Source organism: Oryx dammah, unplaced genomic scaffold (genome assembly GCF_014754425.2).
Source record: "Oryx dammah isolate SB20612 unplaced genomic scaffold, SCBI_Odam_1.1 HiC_scaffold_9, whole genome shotgun sequence".
NCBI classification, from domain to species: domain Eukaryota; kingdom Metazoa; phylum Chordata; class Mammalia; order Artiodactyla; family Bovidae; genus Oryx; species Oryx dammah.
In genome coordinates, this window is record NW_024070193.1 from 43,498,045 (window position 1) to 43,521,567 (window position 23,523).

Sequence of the window (23,523 nt, forward strand, 5' to 3'; positions counted from 1 at the left end):
CGTGGGACGACGGGGAGGGTCCCCACAGAGAACGGAGCCTCGTCAGCATCGGAAACCACAGGAAACCAGGTCAGTGCGTGGGGCCCGCTCCCTCTGCTCCAGCACTCAGCTCTGAACTCTAGGGCCTCCTGAGCAGACTGTACTGATTAGTGGATCCTTGAAGCTAGAGGCCCTTTGGCAGAAGAGCTAGAAGAACTGGCCAGTGGGTCATGAGAAAGCTACTCTATAATCCCGAGAGTCAGCCAGGTAGGGCCAGGGTGCGTTGGGGGACACGTGAGCTTTGTGTGCCTCCTACAGTGCGTTCTTGTTCCACTCTAGATAGTGCTCAGTCACCTCTGTCTCCAGCACCCAGTACACAGAAGTGCTTGACAGCTCTGTCGGCCCTCTAAGTGAGAGGATGAAGCGTGTGTCCAGGGGAGATCCAAGTCCAGGAGCTGCTAAGGGGCGGGTCCCATCTACAGGGTGTTGCAGGAGTAGGAGGGGTTAAGTAGATGCAACCTGCCATCCATCCCCCTCGCCCAGTACCCGCCTCTTTCCTGTTCTTTGCCAGAGCAAGAGCCCCCTTGCCCTTTAGGTAAGGGAGCGGGGTTTTCTGAGGGGCAGATGTCCCCCAGTCCCTGCGCTTGGGGAAGGAATGTGGCCTGGCCGGCTGGTTGGGATCGAGGAGGAGCTCTGGGGCAGGGCGGGGCAGGGGCAGGCCGAGGCGAGGGCTCCTGCTGGCACCGCACTCCCGGCTGCTGCGCAGCTAGCCGGCCCAGGCCCTGCCGCCCTCCTTCGGGCCGTGCAGCCATGCACTGGGCGCCTTGACCCCACGGAAGCCCATGGGGAGCCCCAGACTGGCAGCCCTGCTCCTGCCTCTTCTCCAGCTGCTCACTGGCCTGTCTGCCTCCGCTGGGATTGGCTGCCCCTTCCTTCCCCGCTGGAGCACCCGCTGTCTACTGGCCTCTTGCATGGTAAGGTGCGCCTGCCACTGCTGGTGGGGACACCTGGCGCGCACAGGCTCATTCATAACTCCCCACTCTGCTGCCTGTCCTTTCCTATCACCCAGGTCCCTAAACTCTGATGGCAGCATCAGCATGTCCTCTACACCATCTTGAAAGGATAGCCGTAGTCCCAGGGCACTGAGGGCCTGGGCAGGGTGGAGCTGGGAAGAAGAGAGCCGGAGTGGATGGACTATTGGTTAATGGGTCTCGAGCAGGGAGAACACCCCTGTGAGAACCTCTGCTAATTATACTTCTGTCCTTTCTTTTCCCTACCCGGGCCTGTGCTTTCAGGATGGCAGTTTCACTGGTGAGTCTCGTTCCCTGCCCTGCTGCCCTTCCCTGTTTCCTCCATTCTAATTTTTTGTTCTCTACCTAAGAAGTGGCATAGTATCAAGGGAAAAGCACAGGCTTTAGAGTGAGGACAAGCCTGGATTTGCATTGCAACACTGCCACATACTCCACACATGGCTTCGGGCAGTGCATGGCATCTGAGGGGTACAGCAGCAGAGTAGAAATGATTGTACAATGAAAACTGTTGTCCCTGAGCTGTGGGGAGGATTAAATGAGAGCCAGGTAAATCTCCAGGCACTCCGCCTTGACTAGTCCCTCACCAGTCAGTCGTACAACAATGATCCTTCCTATTTTACGTACCTTCTACTTTACAAGGTATTTTCCTATGCATTATCTTACTTGAGCTTGACAGCAGGCCCACTTTATGAATGAGGAAGCTGAGGCTTACAGGAGTCTGTAACTTGCCTCAAGTCACTTGGCCGGGGTGTAAGTGGCAGTGCTCAGCCTCAAGTCCAACTTGTCCTGGGACCTTACCGTCTGATTTCCTTTTCTTCTGTCACAGGAAGGTCTGCCCAGATTCCTCACCATTCCCAGCTGGCCCCTCCCCTCTCCCCAAAGCCTTGGTGTGCTTGCTGCTGCCACCGTCCCCACTGCTGGTGCTTGCATCTGGTGTCAGGTCCCTTGGGTATGAGAAACAGCGCTTTGGGCCATTCTTAGAGGAGATGGGAATTGGGGGAATTGGGGGTGAGCCAAGTAAAATGTATCATACTAAAAGAGATGTTGGTCCTGTTATCAACCTCAGCAGAGACTTCGGCCATCCTGAAATAGCACACTGTGACTACCGATGAGTTCTGTTGTATCATTTTGTGAATGTGTTTCTCCTTTCAGCTGGTACCAGTTCTTGGGATTAAAATGTTTCAGTTCTATGAATTTACTATGTTCTAGTTGTAAGGCAAGATCTGTCTTATAAGAAAGAACAGACAGATCTTATTCAGCTCTACATTTTTCTTGCCTACCTCAGTGCCTGGGACATACTAAATTCCCACACACTGCTTAAGAATTGACAGTTTATAATTTTTCACTGTTATAAATAATGCTACTATGAATCTTTGTATACACATAGATTTTTCTCTACTTAAGAAATTAATTCTCTTTGATTGTATCATAACTTTCAGGACTATAGACGTTTGGGATCATTACCCTCCCTGATGTAAAATGATTGACTGTCTAACACCAGGTCACATCTTCAGATAGGGGAGGGACTGTGAAGGACTGGGTAGTAAATGTGTTGTTCCCTGTGCAGGTCCTCAGTGGGGTTGGCTCCACCTCCTAGTGCAGAAATCTGAAAAGTCTTACAAGTTCTGGTTCTGTAGGAGACACAGGATGCCAGTGTCTGCTCAGGTACTCTCCCTGCCAATGCCAGCCCTGCCCTATGCCCCACAGCCCTTCCCTTTCTGGCCTCTCCTTCTCTTCTCCAGTCACCCAAGAGAAAGGGAAAGCGTGGAGCTGAAGTAGACTATTCTGTCCATTACACAGTTAGGGACACTAAAGCTTAAATGTTGGGCAGCTTGCCTGATGTACCTCGGGCTGCTCCATAGACAGGAATAGAAGCCAGAGTTCTTGATTTCTGTCCTGAGGCCAACCTTGCTGTCTGCCTGCAGAGGAAATTGCTGAGTAGCTGCTGCCTGTCTGAGAAGGGCCATCACAACTCCAGCCTCTCCCCAGATACCTCCCACAAGGGGCTGCGCTCCAAAAGAACGCAGCCGGTGGATCCAGAGGCAGGGGAACGTCTCTCCAGATCCGGCTCACAAAAGCTTGGAGGTAGGCACATCATGTGACTGGAGATGGTGGAGCCAAGCAGTGGTGCCTGTGCTAAGGCCAAGAGACAAGGCCACCAAATCCCCCTTCTTCCCAGGACCTGAGTTCTCCTTTGACTTGCTGCCTGAGACAAGGGCTATTCAAGTGACCATTCCTCCAGGCCCAGAGGTCAGTGTGCGTCTTTGCCACCAGTGGGCACTGGAGTGTGAGGACCTGAGCCATCCCTTCGATGCCCAGGTATGGAGTGCCATCTGCCTATAAAGCCAAATCACACAGGGCTGGAGCCAAAGGACCTACCCATTGTACAGATGAGGAAACTGAGGCCCAGAAAGGAATGGTAATTGTCCAAGACTTCTTACAAGTCTGAAGTGCCTATCATGAAGACTTTGAACTAGAGAGAGAAGGTAGGGGGCTGTGTCTCCTGGCAGGAGAGGAAGGGAAGAGGGGGTAGAGACCTGGGACAACCATGAATGCCTTGCAAGGTGAGGAATATGGCACTTAACCTCAGTGCGATGACCCTCAGTGAGATTCAGGTTGCCTTTTCAGTTCCACCAAGAAGTTGTTTTCCCTGAGAAAGTAATAAACTGGTCACATCTGTCTTGATACCCTTTGATCTCTCTCTCTTTTGTCACTGCTCCTCAGAGAATGAGATGTCCCCTGTTCTCCCAGCCTATGGCCTGACAGCCCACCTCAACCTCCAGTTATCACGGACACTCTTGTATACAATTGGAGCCATTCGCAGAGACTGATGCTGTACCTAAGTCCCTCAGCTCTCCACATTTAAAATGATGATGATGCCTTTCGACATCATCGTGATGCCGGCATTTAGTGCACTGAGTTGGTGCATCTAGCACCTAGCACCCTCCCTAGCATACAGTAGGGGCTCAATAAATGTATATTCCTTTCCCCAATTCCTCCCTCCCCCTATTCCATGTATTGAGACACTTAGAGCAGATGGTCAGCCTACAGGACAGAGACCCCCTGAGAATAAATTTGTCAGTGAAAGAAATAAGCCTCAGATAAGAGGAAAAGCAGGCTGTATGGTGGGTAAGTTCCCAGCTTCTTCCTGCCCTTGTCCAGGGTGTCTCTGCTCTTTCTCAGCCCCCTCTTCGTCTTTCCCTTTGCTGAACTGTCCACAGAAAATTGTGCCTGGGAGCCGCACTGTAGACCTGCCTTATGAATTCCTTCTGCCCTGTCTGTGCATTGAGGTAAGCAGAGGAAAAGGTGTGGGTGGTCCATGGCTCCACTCCTAGGCCACCCAGACAGCACAGTTGGTCAAGTGTATCTCCACTGAGTCCGGTTTTAAAAGGGCTAGTGTTAATGAGATGCTGGTGGAGACTGGTGCCAGGTAACAGGAAGCCTCACACTGGGTCAGAGGTGGAAGTGTACTGCTGATCATGGGATATTCCGGGGGGTGATTCCAACCTCAGCCACACCCAAACCCAGCTTGCTTTTGTTGAGATCCAGCCTCAGCCTACCCACAGAGCAGAATGGACAGCTGCCTTCACTGGGTGTCCTGAGCCATTAGGGTGAGGGCTCATGGCTACTGCAAGGTTGCAGATGGCTCCAGAAGCGCCATTCCCACTAGCCCTACATGGCAGTCCTCATCCTCTGCCTGTAGGGCTGGGGGCGCCTAGCGTTAAGACTTCTTTAAAGGGACTTCCCTGGTGGCCCAGTGGCTAAGACTTCACACCCCCAATGCAGGGGGGCCAGGGTTTGATCCGTTGTCAGAGAACTAGATCCCACATGCTGCAATGGAAGATCTCATGTGCTGTAACTAAGACCCAGCACAGCCAAATAAATAAATATATTTTTGAAAAAAGGCTCCTCTGGGCTAGACAGAAAAGTCTGGGGGCCTTGTTACCGGGAAGGGGATGAAAGGGAAGGTACAGGCAGAGACATGTAATGAGGAGCACCTGCCAGGGGTACAACCACTGGATGTTGTGGGGAGAGGCCTGGCAGGGCACTTGGCAGCTTGGGAATTGCTGAGAATGGACACCTGGGAAGGCAGAAGTTGAGGAACACGGACCTCATGATTTGCCTCTTTCTGGGGCTAGGTTCTCCTCTCCCAGAGAAGAGGACTCAACCCCTCCCTCACTCATCTCGCTGCTATAGTCTGGAGTTCCTCCCCAAGTGCCTCCACCCTGGCCTGCACCCCACACAGCTCCCCCTCCTTGGTGCCTACCCAGCTCAGGCAGCTTGTATCCAGGCAAAGTCAAGCCAGAATGAGTTTCAAGTCTGAGTGACGTCGGGAAAGCCAGTCCTCTGACCTCCATCCCTGTTCCTTTCTCCCACAGGCATCCTACCTGCAAGAGGACACCGTGAGGCGCAAAAAATGTCCCTTCCAGGGCCAGCCTGCAGCCTGTGAGTGCTGCTCATGTGACTCCTGTGCACGCACACCTTCTCTCTGTCTCTCGCCCACACACACGTACATACACACAAACGCACGCACCTGCACACCCTCTACACTGGTATGGGAGGAAGTCCGCAGAAAGCATGAGGCACTTTCTCTGGAATCAGGGCGGAGGCAAGTCATGGACTACCGCGTCTGCTAAATCAGACTGTTGAACATTGTCCTGGGCACTATGGGAGATTCAGAAATATCCACCCCAGGAGGCAGTGTACTAAGAGGGCGGATCACAAGACCTGGGCTCACTTCCCAGCTCTGCTACTCATTCTTCTCTGAGCCTCATCTGTGAAGTAATGATACTTGCCCTGCCTCACTTTCCAACTCCTTATGAGACTGGAATTCAATATTGTATGTGAAAGTGGTTGGTGACATCTATGCATATTGTTGAGCCCAAATTGCAGAGATAGGATGCTCAAACATGACAGATGAGTAGCACCAAGCAGCCTATGGTCCAGGGCAGGATTGTAACTAAGGAATAGGCTATAGGGCATGACCTGTGGGGACAGAGAAACCCATGATGGTTGTCTCAGGGGAGGGAGAAGCCCATGGTGGTTGAATAGAAAAGGTCTCCTAAAGGAGGTGACATCTGAGTTGGGCTGAGAAAAAGGGCAGGATTTAGAAGAGAAAGGAGGATAAAGCATTCCTAATTCTGAGAGGAATATAAGAAAAGATATGAAGATTTTGAGTTTGGGGAGCAGCAAGGAGTTGGCCAGAAGGGAGGTGCAAGAAGGAGAGGAGGTAACAGGAGGGGCTGGAAGCAGCATGCTCCTTTATCACCTAGGCAGACCATGACTGTACCAAGCTCCTTCAGAAATATCATCTCCTGATGTCCTGGGGATTGGGATCAGTTTTGGGCCTCCTGGGCCTCACTCTCTCCCCCTGCCGCCTGCCCAGATGGCTCAGACTTCTGGGAGTCAATGAACTTCACTGACCACAGCCAGCACAATCAGATGGTAATGGCCGTGACACTCCGCTGTCCACTGAAGCTGGAGGCCTCCCTGTGCCAGAGGCGGGGCTGGCCCCCCCTCTGCGAAGACCTCCCCAATGCCATGGCTCGAGAGTCAGAGGGGGTGAGTCTGGCCTTCCTAGGGCCTGGGCAAGCAGGGCTAGGGCCTGGGGCCCTGCTCTCAACTCTCTTCTCCCCCCACAGTGGTACATCGTGGAGAAAGTGGACTTGCATCCCCAGCTCTGCTTCAAGGTACCAGCATGGGCAGCAGGGGCCGGGAAGGGTGTGCATGGTGCCTGGAGCTTGCTGATGTTCCATTCTTGAATTTTTCAGTTCTCTTTTGGAAACAGCAGCCACGTTGAATGCCCCCACTGGACATTCGGTGAGCCAATAAGTGATCCTGGCTGGGACCCCTCTCCCACCATTTCACCCTCACACAACTGTGGTGAAGCCAAACTCTGTCCCTGCCCTAGACTTCTCTGTCAACTGCAGCCCAGCTCCTATAACCTCCCACAAAAACATCATCTGTCACCTGACGCTCTCCCCCCCTCCCCCCCTCCACAGCAGCTCCATCCTGGAATGTGAGCATGGATACCCAGGCCCAGCAGGTGGTCCTTCACTTCTCTTCAAGGACACATGTCACCTTCAGTGCTGCCTGGAACTACCCAGGCTTGGGGCAGGACAGCGTGGTGCCCCCCGTGTACAGCGTCAGCCAGGTATGGCCTAGCCAGGGTTTGTCTCCCACTGGAACCTATTGATTAGAGCACATCAGGGAGAGGCAACCAAATATCTGACTTACAGCATCTGCTGATTTAATGACTTGATAAGCCTGTATTCAGCTGCCTCCTCTGCCAGTCAGTGGAGTCTTCGATAGAGCAGTTTCTAGGCCTTTCCATTTCTGAACCAACAGGGATAAACAGGCAAGAGGCTGGCCCTCCCACTCCCAGCTGCTCTCTGACCCACTCTAGCTGCCACCACAGTTTGTACTGATGCCCTCTCCTGAACCAGCTGTCCTCCACACACCCCTGCCTGCCTCCACAAGGCATCGGGCAGGAGTTCTCTGTCTCTGGGAGACAGAGCCCCAGGAAGCTGAAGTGCTCTTTGCAGAATACTGGGAACCACTGACAGATTTAACTCTATCATGTGAACTAAAAACAGCTAACTAGCAGACTCTCTCCTGTGTATCTGACATAAAAACCACCATCAAATATATCCGCAAAACCACAGCACCAAGCTGACTAAGCATGGCTCGCTCTTTTCAGTTCTTTCTTACTCACATGCAGCTTGTTTATTTGTTTTATAGTCTTTGAGGGCTCCCAAGCAGACAGATGGTAGTAAATGCTATAGATTTAAGACAAAATCGTGTGGGATGACCTAAAATAGGGAGCTATATCCAAGGACTCCTTTATTGCTGTGAGCTGGGAACATCATTGAGTTTAACCATGGTTTGAGAGCCACTGTATCATACCCGCTCATAGCTGGCTGGAGAATGGAGGCTGAGGAAGGGCTGGGAAGGGGTGGAGGGTGTTTCCAAAGAATGGAGATTGATCCACCCTAACTAACGCCCAGAACGCAGGGTGAAGCCACATCCTGCCTGTAGATGGAGGGCTGTCAGTTCAGCGTGCATTTACTCAGTGCCCGCTATGTTCCCACTCTGTCATAGGCCCTGGGAGATGTAAGAAAAGCATGTAACATAGCCTCTGCCCATAAGGAGCCTATCGTGTAATAAATAAGCACTACTACTAAATGAATACACACTGCACTGTGTACTGTAAACGGCATCCACCTGCATATTCCCATCTGAGGCTTTCAGTAGCCCAGTAACATAAGGATTATTATCCATTATACACAGATGAAGAAACTGAGGCTCAAGGAGGAATGTAGTCTGTCTTGATGCAAAGATCCCACTGCTAGGAACAACAAAGGCAGTGTTAAGCCTGATTTTGCTAGCTGTGGTCTCCTGATTCTACAACTTACATTCTTTCCAATGGACAAGCTGTCCTTCCAGGTTTGCAGGGCAGAGATTAACGATCTGGTTTGTGAGCTACTAGAAGACAGAACCAATGTCTGTGCCCACCTTCTTTCCTCAGGGCTTGGTACAGAGTCAGTACCTAGAGTATGTTTGTTGATGAGTGCCTGATTAACGTGTATCTGTGCCACAGTTCAGATCTGGGAATGATCAGCAGGATCTGGGAATGAAGCCTAGGAAGGCTTCTTGTTGGGGTGGCACTTGGCCCTAAGCCTGGTAGGATTGGGTGGGGGTGGCGTGGAGAAGGGAAGAACACCACATGGGCAAAGGCTCAGGGGCTGCACGGAGCCAAATTTGCCTCTATGGGGACAGTCATTCTGCTCTTCGTTCCCACAGACTCAGGGCTCAACCCCAGTGACCCTAGACCTCATCGTTCCTTTCCTGAGGCCAGGAGGCTGTGTCCTGGTAAGAAATTCTGCCCTCACTCTGCACACACACCCCTGGCATCTATGCCACAGGTGGCACACGGGGCAAATCCAGTCGGTAAAAATGTTTGATTTGGCCAGCACAGTGTTCAAAATTGGAATTAGTTACCACCATTTAATTAGTGGGAGACGTCATATTTTTAAAAGTTGATTTCCGACGTTTCTTGAAAACTCAGAAAACCTGGTGCTTTGTGTCCACATTCAGACATGGTAATTGGGGTGGGAGCTCAGTCGCGTCTGATTACTTCAGTCAGGACTTGTGCCCCTCCAGCTCCTCGTGGGTGCCCTGGTTCTCTTTGGGTTTACTTTCTAAGTTTGCCAAAGCTGGCCCAGGCGCAAACCCTGTGCTAGAGGAATGCCCTCTCCAGGGTCCCCCTCTCTATCCTCCCACCTCATTCAGCTTCCCCTGGGAGGAGGGTTTACCTTGGCTCACAAGGGTGGGGGGCTCTGTGCCCTCAGGTGTGGAGGTCAGATGTCCAGTTTGCCTGTAAGCGCCTCTTGTGTCCAGATGGTGAGTTCTGGGGAGGGGACAGGGAGTGAGAGGGAGGCTGGGCACTGAGGAGCTGGGCTTCACCTCACCCTGCATGACTCAGTCTCTCACAGACGCCTGGGGCTCTTGATCCTGGCACTGCTGGCCTTCACCACCCTGCTGGGAGTTGTTTTGATTCTCACGTGCCGGCGTCCACTGTCAGGTAAGCTCACTGGGAGGTAACCTGGGGACTTTTTTGGCTCCTAGGCCAGTTGCCCTCCCATTGCTCCCCTGCCCAGGATGCCTTCTCAAAGAGCCTCCTCCCTGCTGTGGGAACCCGTCTTGTGTTACCAAGGCTTTTAGCCTTAGGCCCCCTAGTGGGCAGAGATGGTTAAAGCAGGACAAAGGTCCCTCTGCAGGTAGTTCTCTGCGGCGTCTCTAGGCAAGAGGCAAGTGCGGTGGAAATGCAGCTTGCGCTGCACCTGTCGCCCTGGCCCTTGCCTCTTCCGGGGCACCTTTATCTAAATTAGCCCAAAGTTGCCCTATAGACTAAAGCTGCCTTGGGTACCCAACCCTGGCGCAGATGAGGAACAGGGAAGGTGGAGGCGGGGCTGACGTTCAACCCTATCAGGTAGCCCCGAGGCCTGGGAGGAGAGGGCTGCATTTTCCTTTAGCCCCGCACCCTGCTCATCTGTTTCTCCCGCCCCCAGGCCCGGGCCGAGCGCCGCCGGTGCTGCTGCTGCACGTGGCGGAGTCTGAGGCGCAGCGGCGCCTGGTGGGAGCACTTGCTGAACTGTTGCGAGCCGCGCTGGGCGGTGGGCGCGACGTGATCGTGGACCTTTGGGAGGGCACGCGGGTGGCGCGCCTGGGCCCCCTGCCGTGGCTCTGGGAGGCTCGGGCGCGTGTGGCGCGGGAGCGGGGCACCGTGGTTCTTCTGTGGAGCAGCGCCGGCCCCAGCCCAACCGGTGGCCCGGATCTTCGCGCTGCGCCCCTGCGCGCCCTGCTTCACGCCGCCCCGCGCCCGCTGCTGCTGCTGGTTTACTTTAGTCGTCTCTGCGCCAAGGGCGACATTCCCCCGCCCCTGCGCGCCCTGCCCCGCTACCGCCTGCTGCACGACCTGCCGCGCCTGCTGCGCGCCCTGGACGCTCAGGCTTCTACTGAAGCCACCACCCGGGGCCGCTTCGTCGCCCGGCCACGCCTGCGGGGTCGCGTGGAGCTGTGCCGCAGGCTGGAACTGGAGGCCGCCAAACTTGCCGGCCACGGCTGAACAGAGCTCAGCGCAGTCAGGATGTCTGTGACCGCAGGCCTAGGGCCACTGGCTGGAACCCCCTCACTCAGCGTCCCCGCCCACTCCCCACGTTCCCCCAGTGTCCAGCCTCTTCCTCCTGCTCATGCTTCCTCAGAACCCTCAGGGAGAGTCTCTCTTTACCGAGGACGCCCTTGACCTCAGTCCTGTGGTGGGTGGGGATCATCACACTTCCTCTCTCCAAAAGTTCCAGAGAATAGTGCACGTAGGCTCCAGTCCACACGGAGAGCTTAGGGCTTGGGGAGGCAGGAGAGATGGCAGTTCTGACTGGGAGGCGCCTCCAGACGGAGTGGGGGGCGGAGGCGGAACACCCCTTTGGGGCTAAGGATCTGCCTTTTTCAGAAGGGGACCCTGCCCACAGTTGGAGGGAGGGAGGGCTCTGGATCCAGGGAAAGTCTTTGACCCTGGGAGGTGGGGGCAGAGGTGGGACAGTGGAGACTGAGAGAAAGATGAATAAAAGAAAACATGATGGGTAAGCTAAGAAACACAAGGTGCCTCTTCAGTGTGCCCAGGGTGCTGAGCTGGGGGAAGGGTCAGCATTACCCTACCCAGGGGTGGTTATACATCATTCTGTGGGCCCAGACTCTCTGTGTCCACATCCACATCCACGTTTGTCACATTCTCACAAGCAGTGCCTCTGAAAAGGCAAAGAGGGATCTGGAGATCTTGATCCTCACTGTGATTCTTCAGAGAGAAAAAAGGAAAACAGGTGGTGTGGGTCCATGGTCGCGCAGCTAGCCTGTGGCAACAGCACAATTAGGACCCTGTCTTCCTGCCTCTGGGTCCTGGGTTCCCCCCCCCCACGCCACACTTCAGCATAAGCCAAGCAGTGATGAGAAGCCCACTTTCTCGTGCCTTTAGAGCTCCTGTCCCACAGTGAGGCCAAGGAGAATGTGGGAAGGGACCTGGAGTCCCAGAGTCATATGGGAAGTGAAAATGACCCAGGATTGCCCAGAACCCTCCTCCTCAGGGACTCCCAGAGTGAGTAAGAGCTCCCTTACTCACCCATTAGGCCACCACCCTCTCCAGGGGCCCCTCCCAGCCAGGTGTCCGCAGAGAAGGAGGAGGAGGGGAAGAGGAGGAGGGACTGAGCCACCACTCCAATCCAGGGCTGCTGGCTCCCAAGTCTGGTGTCGGTGGGAGGGACCGGGCGGGGCGGGAACAGACGGCTGCCTGCCGGGAGCCAAAACGAAAGCACTCTGACTGGGACTGGCCTGGAGTCAGGACTCCCGGGAGAGGAGAGCGCGAGCGGGCCAGTGCCCGCGACCCCAAGGCTGAGGAACGATTCCAGCCTCTCCTGCCTCGAGGCCTGCGGCTGAGTGGGAGAAGAGGTGTGGTGTCTGGCCCCCCTCGGGGGGGGGGGCAGGACAGGGCCTCAGGCCTGGGTGCTGCCTGGCACCTGGAAGATGCCTGTGCCCTGGTTCCTTCTGTCCTTGGCTCTGGGCCGGAACCCCGTGGTCCTCTCTCTTGAGAGGGTTGTGGGGCCTCAGGACACGGCCCGCTGCTCTCCGGTGAGTCTGGGGCCCCGGGCGGGCTGAGGAAGACTCCGGGTTCGGTCTGGGGCTGTCGAGGCCCTAGCCTGGCTTCTGTCACAGCCATCCCTGTCAGAACCGCCCTGGCTGGTCTGTCGGGTGCTGATGGGGTAAGAGAAGAATGGGGAGGGGGCAAGAGCTGGATCTGAGTTCTTCTGGGAGGGACTCAAAAAAGGGAGAAAGAGTCGGCGGCGGAGGGAATGTTAGATTCGGAAGCATAAACTCTGACTTGTCTTTACCTCTCTCCCAGGGCCTGTCCTGTCACCTCTGGGGTGAGTAGCTCTACTTGTAGAGAGGAACGATCTTTCTGGGTTGGCAGCAGGGAAGAGGGTGGGAGCTGTTCAGCCTAGGGAGAGCCCAGAGCGCCTTGGCCCTCCGGGGGCGTCAGGTGCAACCAGACTCTGGGTCTGAGAGGCTTCAGCACCTACCCCGCCCTTCACACACAGATGGTGACGTGCTCTGCCTGCCTGGGAGCCTCGTGTCCGCCCAAGGCCCCGTGCTGGTGCCCACACGCTTGCAGACAGAGCTGGTGCTGAGGTGCCACGAGGAGACTGACTGTGCCCTCTGTGTGCGTGTGGCCGTCCACTTGGCCGTGCACGGTGAGCCTGTCATCCTGTGACTGGGCATTGGGTGCACGTGAGTGTGTCTGATGTGGACACGAGGACAGGGCAGGGGAAGTCGGTCAGGTAGCCTGGGGCATCCTCAGATTCTCCTGGAGGACACTGGCCAGTGCACACCCCCCAAGTCAGCCTGGTCTCACTGCCCACCCCCCAGGCCCCCGGCCTGGCCTCTTGCTTCCAAGCACCAAGCTTCCTGGAAGGAAGCCAAACCCAGAGCCGAGGCTGGAGCTGTGCCTTGCTCTCGGGCCCTTCCAGGGTACTGGGAAGATCCTGAAGATGAAGAGAAGTTTAGACGAGCAGCTGACCCAGAGCTTGAGGAGCCTAGGAATGGTGAGGAGAAGCTGGCCGACCCAGCTGTCCCTGCCCAGAGCCTTGCCCTCCCTCCTGGGCCTGACCACCTCCCCGCCCTGTTGTTCACAGCCTCTCTCCAGGCCCACATCGTGCTCTCCTTCCAGGCCTACCCTACTGCCCACTGCGTCCTGCTGGAGGTGCAAGTGCCCGCTGCCCTCGTGCAGCCTGGTCAGTCTGTGGTATGCAAAATAATAAAAACGCTAACCACTTCCTAAAGATGAAATTCATGAAGTACTTTCATGTGCGTTATCTCAAGTCCTGATCTCAGCAGGGCTGTGGGCAAGTCGTTTCAGTCCTTCATGCTTCAGTTTGCTTGTCTGTAAAGTGGGAATAAGAGTAGTCCCACCTCAGGAATTCCCTGGCAGTCCAGTGGTTGGGACTTCCAGCTTTCACTACTGAGGTCTGATCTCTGGTCAGGGATCTAAGATCCCACAAGCCATGAGATGTGCCTCCCCCACCAAAAAAAAAAAAGAATAGTCCTATCTCATATGGCTGTTGTGAGAATTAAATGAGTTGATATATGTAAAATACCTGGTATAATGCCCAGCTCAGAAGAGTCTCAGAAAGTTTAATTTTTCTTTTGTAATCCCTTAACTGAGTGGGTGGGTGTAATCCCTTAACTGGCCCTGCTGCCACTCCTCCTGAAGGTGTGTATCTTAGCACTAGAGTCCTTGAGGACATGATGGAATTTGGGGCTATATAGTATAGTCATTGGTTGGGAATAGGGCAGAGGGCGAGTGGAGAGGGGTCCATGGAGAGGATTCTGAGCCTTATACCACCAGCCTTCCGCCACCCTCTCCTCACAGGGCTCTGTAGTATTTGACTGCTTCGAGGCTGCCCTGGGGGCTGAGGTGCAAATCTGGTCCTACACTCAGCCCAGGTACCAGAAGGAACTCAATCTCACGCAGCAGCTCCCTGGTAAGTGACCCCAGAGCCTGAGGGGCCCCAAGTCTGGCCCCTTGTCTCTCTCCCCACTGGCCACTGCCCCTCTGCACTCACCCCCTTCCTTGTCCCAACTTCACTCAGGCACTCTCACCCCCAGCCTCCCCAGGTGACATTGCTCCCCAGTGGGCACTGAAGTAGATATGGGTGATATTGAGGGGACAGGGAGTCTTCCCAGGGGTTGGTTTGCTCCCCTCCTTTCTTTGGCCCCTAACCCCACTGGAGGCTTTTCTGTGATCTCTCCCCAGACTGCAGGGGTCTGGAAGTCCAGGACAACATTCAGAGCTGCTGGGGTAGGAGCTAGGTCCAGCCAGGCTGGGAGGAGGGAGGGGCTTGTTCTGGAGTGGGAGGGACCCTGGGAGTCAACTTCAGGTCTGGCTGCCACACCCCACAGGCTCACAGAGCTCATTCATTCATTTATCACACATGATCTACAGTAGCTTCTACTCAGTGCCAGGCATTCAAAGGTGAATTCTCACTCCTTAGAACAAATATTTGTTCATACCAGAGACATCCAGAGGCCCAAAGCATGGTCAGGATTATGGTGTAACCCCCGCCCCGCCCCAATATATCAACATAAAAATAGCTTTAAACCATAAAATAAGGGCTAAGGATCTCAAGGTTCTGATGATGTTTTTCACATGGACTATTTGGACTTTTGTTTTGTTCCTTTAAAAAAAATACTTTATTTATCATGGTGTACCATACATACAGAAAACTGTAAAGTGCACTAATTTTAATTCCAGTTCAGTTAATTTTTACGTATGTGTACCCTTGTGTAACTACCAGCACATCAAGACAGAAACACTGTGGGGCTTCTGAACTCTTAAATTATTTCAACTTCATTTTTTGCTTAGTTTTTTAAACTTAAGCTTGATGCCTCTTTGGTAATTCATTTAAGACAGCTCAGCACCAGGGCTCTGATATGCAGATACACATCACGGATTTCATGTCTTTATTCATTCAGTAGACCTTGATTCACTTAGTCATCAGATATTTATTGAGTAATTATTCTGCCCAAGGAATATCCCTAGGCACTGGAGATAAACCAATTTAAAAAAAAAAAATCCCTGCCCTCACAGCTGACATTCTAGCTGGGAGTCAGGGTCATAGTAGGCGTGACAGAGGACACTTCCACGGATTTCACGTGGAAGTGTGAAATACACAGTGAGTTAGGTGGCAATTAGTGCTACAGAGAAAATTCAGGGAAGAGGGATATGGAGGTTGGGAGTGGCAGTGGTCAGTCAGCAGAAGACCTGAAAGAGGCCAGGGAGGAGGCATATGCGTATCTGAGGGGAGAGGGTTCCATATGGAGGGAAGAGCCAGTGTGAAGGGCCTGGGGCAGCAATGTGTCTGGTATGTTTAAGTGTTAGTAAGGAGGACAGTGTGTCTGCAGCAGGTTAATTAAGGACATGAGTACTAGGAAATGAGATTAGAGGGGTCACAGCAGCCAGACAGGAGGGACGTGAAGGCATTGTAAGGACCCTGATTTTTACTGTGGGAGTGAGGTGGTGGGGGCGGGCATCAGAAGGTTCTGAGCAGAAGAGAATGCTTTATTTTAGTGGCTACAGGGTACTTTCTGGCTGCAGAGGGAGAAGCAAGGAGAAGAGCCATCTCCAGACCCCCTGCTGGGATCTACACAGGCTCCATCCTGGGGTGCAGCCAAAGTTTGGTTTGCGATGGAGACAGGCTCTGCCCTCCAGGGGCCCCCTAGTCTAAGGGGTTTGAAGGAAACTCCAAAGGGCAGTGGTTGGGTATGACCCAGGCTTGGGTGTGCGGAAGAGGTGAGGGAAGACTGTCTGTCTCTGCATCCCTCCGCAGCCCTGCCCTGGCTCAACGTGTCTGCAGATGGCGAGGACGTGCGCCTGGTGCTGGACGTCTCTGAGGAGCAGCACTTTGGCCTCTCCCTGTACTGGAACCAGGACCAGGGCCCTATAAAACCCTGGTGGCACCGTAACCTGGTGAGGCCTCCCCCTCCCCAAGTCCATTCCCATGCTAAAGTTGCAAGTGCCTTATCACAGGGGACCCTTGAAAAGGACACAGCCACCCACGGTCAAAGCAAGGATCATCGGTGGAGAAATAGCTGCCTGCCGAGTGTCCTTAACTTTGGCCTGCAGCCTTCCTCCTACTCATCTTCTCCAGCTTCTCCCTTTCTACCTGTCCCACAGACTGGGCCACAGACCATCCCCTTGAACCACACGGACCTGGTCCCTTGCCTCTGTATTCAGGTAGGGGCGGAGTCCGGCGGGGGGCCCAGGGAGGGGATCAGGGAACTGGAAGAGGGCTGGTCCTCACCTGCCTGATGGAATCTACGGCTCCTGGGGCTGGCCTCCGCCCTTTGCTGTCCTGTGCCTTCTGCTCGTGTGTGCCCCGAGCACTCTTCCTGCCCTTCGAAGGCTTCTGCCGCTCCTCTAGTCCCCCCTGGGCTTCCCCGAGAGCAGAGCCTGCGTTATGAGCTCAGAGTCATTTGAATCCTGATTCTTGCCATTTCCTAGCTCTGTGACCTTGAGCAATTCACTTCACCTCTCTGAGCTTGTTTCCTATAAATAAAATGAGAATAACAGTACCAGCCTAAGAGGGCTGTCACAAGGAAGTGTGCTACTTCCAGCTTATATATGCTATAATAATACATTCTCCCTCTGTACATTTAATTGGTCATGAGGTCCCATGTTTTACCTCTGATATTAACATCTCTCATTCTTACTACCTGAAATGCCCTCACTTTTTCATACACCCTAATCCTTCCAGTTCAATTGTTAACCTCTTTCCCAAAGCTTTTGTTCAAACTCCTGGCCTCTCCTATCTCCAAATCTTCTTGCATTTCTCTCTTTTCTGTTCATTATTTATCATTGCTTTCGTTATTTGGGCACCTGTCTCTTCTTGCACAAGACAAATCCTCAATAAATGGAGTGCTTGATTTATTAATTTGTATACATGTTTTATTCTTACTACAACTGTGAATCTGTAATTTCCCTGAAGGCAAGGAAATAATAATCTATTCAAATTTAGTAATTTCCCTGGAGCTTTGCATAATGCTTGGCATGTAGTGGGTGCTAATCAAGTTTGTTAAGTTAATGAATGAATGAATGCGTGAAACTCTACTGCTTAACAGTGTTAGGACATATAACAGACACTCATGAAATGTTTGCTGTGACATAAATTTTCTCATTGCCAAGCACAATGCCTGCTACATAGTAGGTGCTCTTAAAGGTTTGCTGAATAAATTATTCTATTTCTCCTGTGCTTAGAACAAGGCTAAGCCAAGAATGGGTGCACTTAAAAAGTGTATTGGAAGAATAAATGGAGAATAAATGGATGTGCCCTTCACACTTAGCACAGTGCCTGACAAGTAGTGTGTTCTCACAAAGTGATTGTGGATTTAATTGTCGAATGTCCCTATGCTTACCATAGTGCTAAGACACATAGTACGTACTCATTAAAAATTTGTTGAGTGAAGATGTTGCCAGATGTTGGCATGGGGATTGCTGAAAGAATAAATGTGTGCAATTTTCGGGCTTTGCAGAGAACAAGAAGACCATATATTTGTAAAATATGTCCTCCCTCTATATTCAGTATCCTAGAGGGATTAGTTCCAGGACTTCTGTGGATACCAAAGTCTGTGATCCTCAAGTCCTTTATATGATATAAAATGGTGCAGTATTTACATATAACTTACTCTCATACTCCCATATACTTTAAATCATTTCCAGATTGTTTGTAATACCGAATACAACCTAAATGCTATGTAAACAGTTTCCTGTAGACAAATTCAAGTTTTGCTTTTTGCAACTTTCTGGAATTTTCTCCCCAAATATTTCTAATCTGTGGATGAGGGCCAAGGAGGGCTGACTATTTGGGGCTGAATGAATGCATCCCCAGGGCTTTAAGCAGAGGGTTGGCTGGGTTGAACTGACCTGAGGAGCTCTCTTTCCTTTCTAGGTGTGGCCTCTGGAGCCCGACTCTGTCAGGACCAGCATTTGCCCCTTTAGGGAGGGTGAGTGAACAGGTCCTGCCAGGGTGGGAGCAGTGCAGGAGGGACCTGCTGGTGAGCAGTGCAGTGACCTGTCCTCTGCCTCCAGACCCCCGCGCACACCGAAACCTCTGGCGCGCTGCCCGGTTGCAGCTGCTTCCCTCGGGGGGCTGGCGGCTAGACGCGCCGTGCTCCCTGCCCGCTGAGGCCACTCTGTGCTGGCAGGCCCTGGATGGGGGCCCCTGCCTGCCGCTGGTCCCGCCGCTGCCCCGAGAAAACATTACAGTGAATGTAAGTGAAGCGGCAGGAGGTTCCTGGGGTTGGGGAAGGAATGGGAGCCCAGGAGCCCACTTTCATGACCTCATGCATTACCCTCTTTCCACAGAAGGTTCTTGAGTTCCCCTTGCGGAAAGGCCACCCCAACATCTGCGTCCAGGCAAGAAGGGGGCGCCAGAGAGCTGAGCTGGGGACAGGACCTGCACAGACCCCCAGTCTTCTGCCACTTTATCCTTGGGTCCCTGGAACAAAGTGGTTACTGACTCCCTCTTTAGGAGTTCCACTATTTACCTTAGCAGTGCATGGCATGCGAGCCTGGGCACTTCACCTGTCTGAATGTCAGTCTCCTCATGTTATTTAATTGGGATAACAGTAACTACTTCATAGATGAAGATTAAATAAGTGCTTCACCTTGGTGACTGGCACAAACTAAATGTTCAGTAAACCTTAGCTGCTTTGATACTTGTTATAATTATCCCATTTCCCTACCTGGAGAAATGGGTTGCTTTACAACTTCAAAGGGTGGTTATAAAAATATTAATTCAAGATTTATTGAGCACCTACTATACGCCAAGCACTGTTTTAGGCTCTTGGGATAGCTGTGTCAGTGAATAAAACCAATAAATAGTCCCACCTTTAGAGAGCTTATGTTCTAATGGAAAAAGACAGACAATAGACATAATGAGTAAATTACATAGTCTGTTATAATTGTGTATAATTGCTATAGAAAAAGATGGGGAAGGATAAAGGAGGGTTGTAGTTGCAATTTCAAGAGGGGCAGTCAGATGAGTCTTCTTTGAAAAGGTGGTTAGATGAGAAGGGAGTATATAAAGTGCTATCAGAAATGAAAAGAGTAGGGACTTCCCTGGCAGTCCAGTGGTTCAGACTTTGCCTTCCAGTGGAGGGGGTACAAGTTTGATCCCTGGCTGGGGAGCTAAGATTCCACATGCCTTGCAGCTGAAAAGCCAAAACATAAAACAAGCAATACTGTAACATTCAATAAAGACTTTTAAAATAGCCCATCTCAAAAACAAATTTTATTTTTTTAAAGAAATGAAAAGAGCTAATTTAGGCTGGGCTTCCCAGGTGGCTCAGTGGTAAAGAATCCACCTGCCAATGCAGGAGACATAGGTTTGATCTCTGGGTTAGGAAGATCCCCTGGAGAAGGAAATAAACCCACTCCACTATTTTTGCCTGGGAAATCCTACGGACAGAGGAGCCTGGTGGGCTACAATCTATGGGATCACAAAAAAGTTCAGACACAGCTTAGAGATTAAACAGGGAAGCAATTTAGGGCCGTCAGACCCGTTAGCACAGATAACCTCACAAGTCTGAGGCTGAGAAAGATGGAGTGATTCCTCATTAACCAGCCTTGAACGTAGATCTGCCTAAGTTCAGGTCCAGAGTCCAGACCACCTCCTCCCCTAACCCGACAGGCCTCCCCTTTGTCTCTCTTTCCTTCTCTTCTGATTTTTCTGGCCTCAGCTTCTCTTTTCCTCATGTCTCTAACTCTGGCCTCTTCTGAGCAGGTGAGCACCTGGGAGAAGCTACAGATGCAAGAGTGCTTGTGGGCTGGTGAGTGGGACCTCGGGGGAGGCTGGGGCAAGGCCACTGCAATGGGGTGAGCCTAGGAAGTGCCAGCCCCTGGGGTGAAGGTCAGGCATGGAGCAGGGTTGGGTTGGGTCTAACTCAGAGTGGGCTCTCACCCTTTCCAGACTCCCTGGGGCCCCTCAAGGATGACATGCTGCTGGTGGAGACACGAGGCCCCCAGGACAATGGTTCCCTCTGTGCCTTGGAACCCAGTGGCTGCACCCCACTGCTCAGCAGGGCATCCACGGTGAGGAATGGCGGGCCCTCCTCCATGTCCCTTTCCAGCTCCATCTCACACCTGACCTCAAATTTTCACTCTCTTCACATTCCCCTCCTCCAAGCCAAGCCCTGTGCTGGTCTCTGGGAATGTGGGGGTGACTTAGACTTGGACCTTGTTCTCAATGGCCTCTCAGAAGTCTCCCAGCCCCCCTCCCCAACTATTCTGCCCACCTGTAGCCTGGTGGGCTCCTAGGTATGGTGCCTCTAGGTGACAGCCCCCACTCCTTGGCTTGGCAGAGGGCAGCTCGCCTTGGAGAGCAGTTACTACAAGACGTGCAGTCGGGCCAGTGTCTACAGGTAAGTAGGTGGCAGGAGGGCCCTTCCCAATGCCAAAAGGCAACAGGCTTCAACCCTGTCTTAAACTTTTTCTACCTCTTCCTGTGCCCAGCAGGAAAGAGTAAGAACCCTTCTGGGACAGGGTCCTCCTCACTGTCCTCTAGCAGCCATCCATCCATGTGCTTGTTTTCTGTCCAGCCCAGGGGAAGCTAAGAGTTGAGCCACTGTCCCCAAGTTGCTCGCTGCTGGGTAAGAAACCAGCAAACAGATAACCACTGGGTTAAGACAGTCAATAACCAATGTGTTAAGCTTTGGGTTCCGGGGGACATTCAAGCAAGGGTCTCTTCCTGTGGGCCAGTTCTGACACCAGGAGGAAGGCACAGTCCAGAAAACAGGCACAGCGTGAGCAAAGCAGAGCAACCTGTGGCAACCTGCTGTGTATAGGGGGAAATATGCATGGTCAAGGCTGCAAATTTGGGACCGGAACTTGGTGGGCGTGGAACACCAAGCTGGGGCCCTGGATTTGCTTTTGTTTGTATCTTACAGCTGTGGGACAGTGACCTGGGAGCACTCTGGGCCTGCCCCATGGACAAGTGTGAGTATTACAAGAACTGCCCTTATCTGTACCGGGAGCTGGAATCTTGACAGGGACCATTCCCAGGGAAGCACACACAATGGCCTTGTCCTTTCCTGGCTAAGATCAACCAGAGGGTAATTCCTTCATTAATTCACAAACTAATCTGGTGAACCCAGCATCACCAGAGACACAGTCCTTGTCCTCATGCCAGTGTCCAAAGCCCTGAATGCTTATAGAGGGGAGCTGATCTAGGTCAGGCAAGTTCAGGGGAAAGGTTGGAAGTGAACTCTGAAGGCTGAGCTAGATGAAGGGGGTAGGTAAAGATGCATTTTTGTGAAGACCCTGGGTGATTTTTTGAGGAACTCCAAGGTGACCAGTGTGATTGTGTTTTGAGAGGTAGACCTCTGTCATGAGATGAGGACGTGAGGGCCATTGTAGGGCCTTGGGAACCAATGTAACCAATTTGGATTTTATATTAAGAATAGCAGGAACTTCCTGAAAGGCTATAATCAAATTTGCATTTAAAAAGATCTCGGGCTACCATGTGGTAGTGAAAGTGAAAGTCAGTCAGTTGTGTCAGACTCTTTGGGACCCCATGGACTGTATAGTCTATGGAATTCTCCAGCCAGAATACTGGAGTGGGTAGCCTTTCTCTTCTCCAGGGGATCTTCCCAATCCAGGGATCAAACCTAGGTCTCTGCACTGCAGGTGGATTCTTTACCAGCTGAACCACAAGGGAAGCCCAAGAAGACTGGAGTGGGGTAATCTATCCCTTCTCCAGGGGATCTTCCCAACCCAGGAATTAACTGGGGTCTCCTGCATTGCAGGTGGATTCTTTACCAACTGAGCTATGTGGTAATGAGTTAGAGGCAAAAAAGAAAGAGGTCAGGGACACCAGATAGAAGGCTGCTGCAGTCATCGAAGAGAGTGATGTCAAGAGTCCAGCAACCCTAGCCTTGGAGTGGGGGCAAGAATCTTAGCTGACATCTGAGCACTTATGTCCATCCAGCATTGTGTTCAGTGCTTTACGTGGATCAATAAATATAGTCCTCACAAGAATCCTGTGAAGTAGATACCATTGTTATCTCAATTTTACAGAGGTGAAAACTGAGGCAGAAGGTGAAGTCACTTATCCAAGGTCACCCAAGTAGATTGATCTGTGTTCATACCCTGTATTCTGACCCTATGAGCTCTGACTTTGGGCAACTCTCTTCATTTCTCTGAGCCTCCGTTTTTCTCCTTCATGAAGTGGGGGTCTCTTAACAAGCCCATCTTCTCCCTTCATTCTCCTAGATATCCACCAGCGCTGGGCCCTGGTCTGGCTGGCCTGCTTACTCTTGGCCGCTGTGCTTTTCCTTCTCCTTCTTCTCAAAATGAACCCTGTGAAAGGTGAGCGCTTCCCAGCTCCCCATTCCCTAGGGGCAGGACTGGAAGTTGGCCAGGAGAAAGCGGGGACCGGGCTGACCGGCTGCCTCCGCTCCTCTCCCCTCGCAGGGTGGCTGAGGCTCTTGAAGGAGAACATCCGCGCGGGGGGTGAGTGTGAGCAAGAGCGGGGCGGGGGGCCGCCCCCAGCGGGCTGGGCCTCGGGCCAGCTCACGTCTCCCTCCCGCTCTGTTCTCTCCCACAGCGGCGTCCCGGAGCCGCGCGGCTCTGCTCCTCTACTCCGCCGACGACGCGAGCTTCGAGCGCCTGGTGGGCACCCTGGCCTCGGCGCTGTGCCAGCTGCCGCTGCGCGTGGCCGTGGACCTGTGGAGCCGCCGCGATCTGAGCGCGCAGGGAGCGCTGGCCTGGTTCCACGCGCAGCGGCGCCAGACCCTGCAGGAGGGCGGCGTGGTGGTCCTGCTCTTTTCGCCCGGGGCCGTGGCGCTGTGCCGCGAGTGGCTGCAGGACGCCACTTCGGCGCCCAGGGCACACGGCCCACACGATGCCTTCGCCGCCTCGCTCAGCTGCGTGCTGCCAGACTTCTTGCAGGGCCGCGCGCCCGGCCGCTACGTCGGGGCCTACTTTGACAAACTGCTGCCCGCAGACGCCGTGCCCGCCCTGTTCCGCAGCGTGCCAGTCTTCTCTTTGCCCTCACAGCTGCCCGACTTTCTGGGGACTTTGCAGGGGCCCGCCGCCCCGCGCTCCCGACGGCTCGCGGAGAGAGCGGAGCAAGTGTTCCGGGCCCTGCAGCCCGCCCTGGATAGCTGTTTCCAGCCCCCGGGGGCCCTGGGGACAGGACGGGGGATGGGGCCTGAGGCAGGAGTCAGAACTTGAATAAAGTAGGACGCTATTTTTCTACCCGTGTCTCCAGTGTGTCTCCTCAGCTACTGTCACCCGAACTACCACCAGCCTCCGGTATCCCCGAGCCCCTTTAACTCCCGGACAGGTGCAGCCCGGAGGCGTCTCTGGTTGGCTGGCATGGGGTGACGCAATGGCACATGGCCCACTGCC

The 23,523-nt window shown here is 53.2% G+C and overlaps 2 protein-coding genes across 11 annotated transcripts; both read left to right on the top strand.

Annotated features, from left to right (window-relative positions):
- The first annotated feature begins 728 nt into the window (after nt 1–728).
- IL17RE (interleukin 17 receptor E) lies at nt 729–11,164 on the top strand. 2 transcript variants are annotated; one of them, XM_040246095.1, is made up of 16 exons: nt 729–953; nt 1,275–1,290; nt 1,837–1,959; nt 2,578–2,675; nt 2,936–3,095; nt 3,190–3,329; nt 4,232–4,300; nt 5,390–5,456; nt 6,397–6,572; nt 6,653–6,700; nt 6,782–6,830; nt 7,013–7,164; nt 8,814–8,882; nt 9,362–9,413; nt 9,496–9,594; nt 10,082–11,164. In XM_040246095.1, exons 1-16 carry the CDS (start codon nt 822–824, stop codon nt 10,636–10,638), a joined length of 2,007 nt encoding a protein of 668 aa, XP_040102029.1. In that variant the 5' UTR covers nt 729–821; the 3' UTR covers nt 10,639–11,164. The 2 variants fall into 2 exon arrangements, with proteins under 2 accessions (XP_040102029.1, XP_040102030.1); XM_040246096.1 differs by having other exon boundaries at nt 7,016–7,164.
- Nucleotides 10,813–23,370, top strand: IL17RC (interleukin 17 receptor C). 9 transcript variants are annotated; one of them, XM_040246081.1, is made up of 19 exons: nt 11,297–12,188; nt 12,460–12,481; nt 12,656–12,808; nt 13,085–13,159; nt 13,250–13,359; nt 13,987–14,098; nt 14,371–14,415; nt 15,944–16,083; nt 16,291–16,350; nt 18,062–18,116; nt 18,202–18,383; nt 18,478–18,528; nt 19,898–19,943; nt 20,084–20,205; nt 20,475–20,534; nt 21,060–21,108; nt 22,384–22,479; nt 22,585–22,623; nt 22,718–23,370. In XM_040246081.1, the coding sequence occupies exons 1-19, from the start codon at nt 12,084–12,086 to the stop codon at nt 23,344–23,346; spliced, it is 2,151 nt and encodes a 716-aa protein (XP_040102015.1). In that variant the 5' UTR covers nt 11,297–12,083; the 3' UTR covers nt 23,347–23,370. The 9 variants fall into 9 exon arrangements, with proteins under 9 accessions (XP_040102016.1, XP_040102014.1, XP_040102015.1 ...); XM_040246080.1 differs by having other exon boundaries at nt 10,814–12,481; XM_040246084.1 differs by lacking the exon at nt 22,585–22,623.
- Nucleotides 23,371–23,523: the final 153 nt, after the last annotated feature.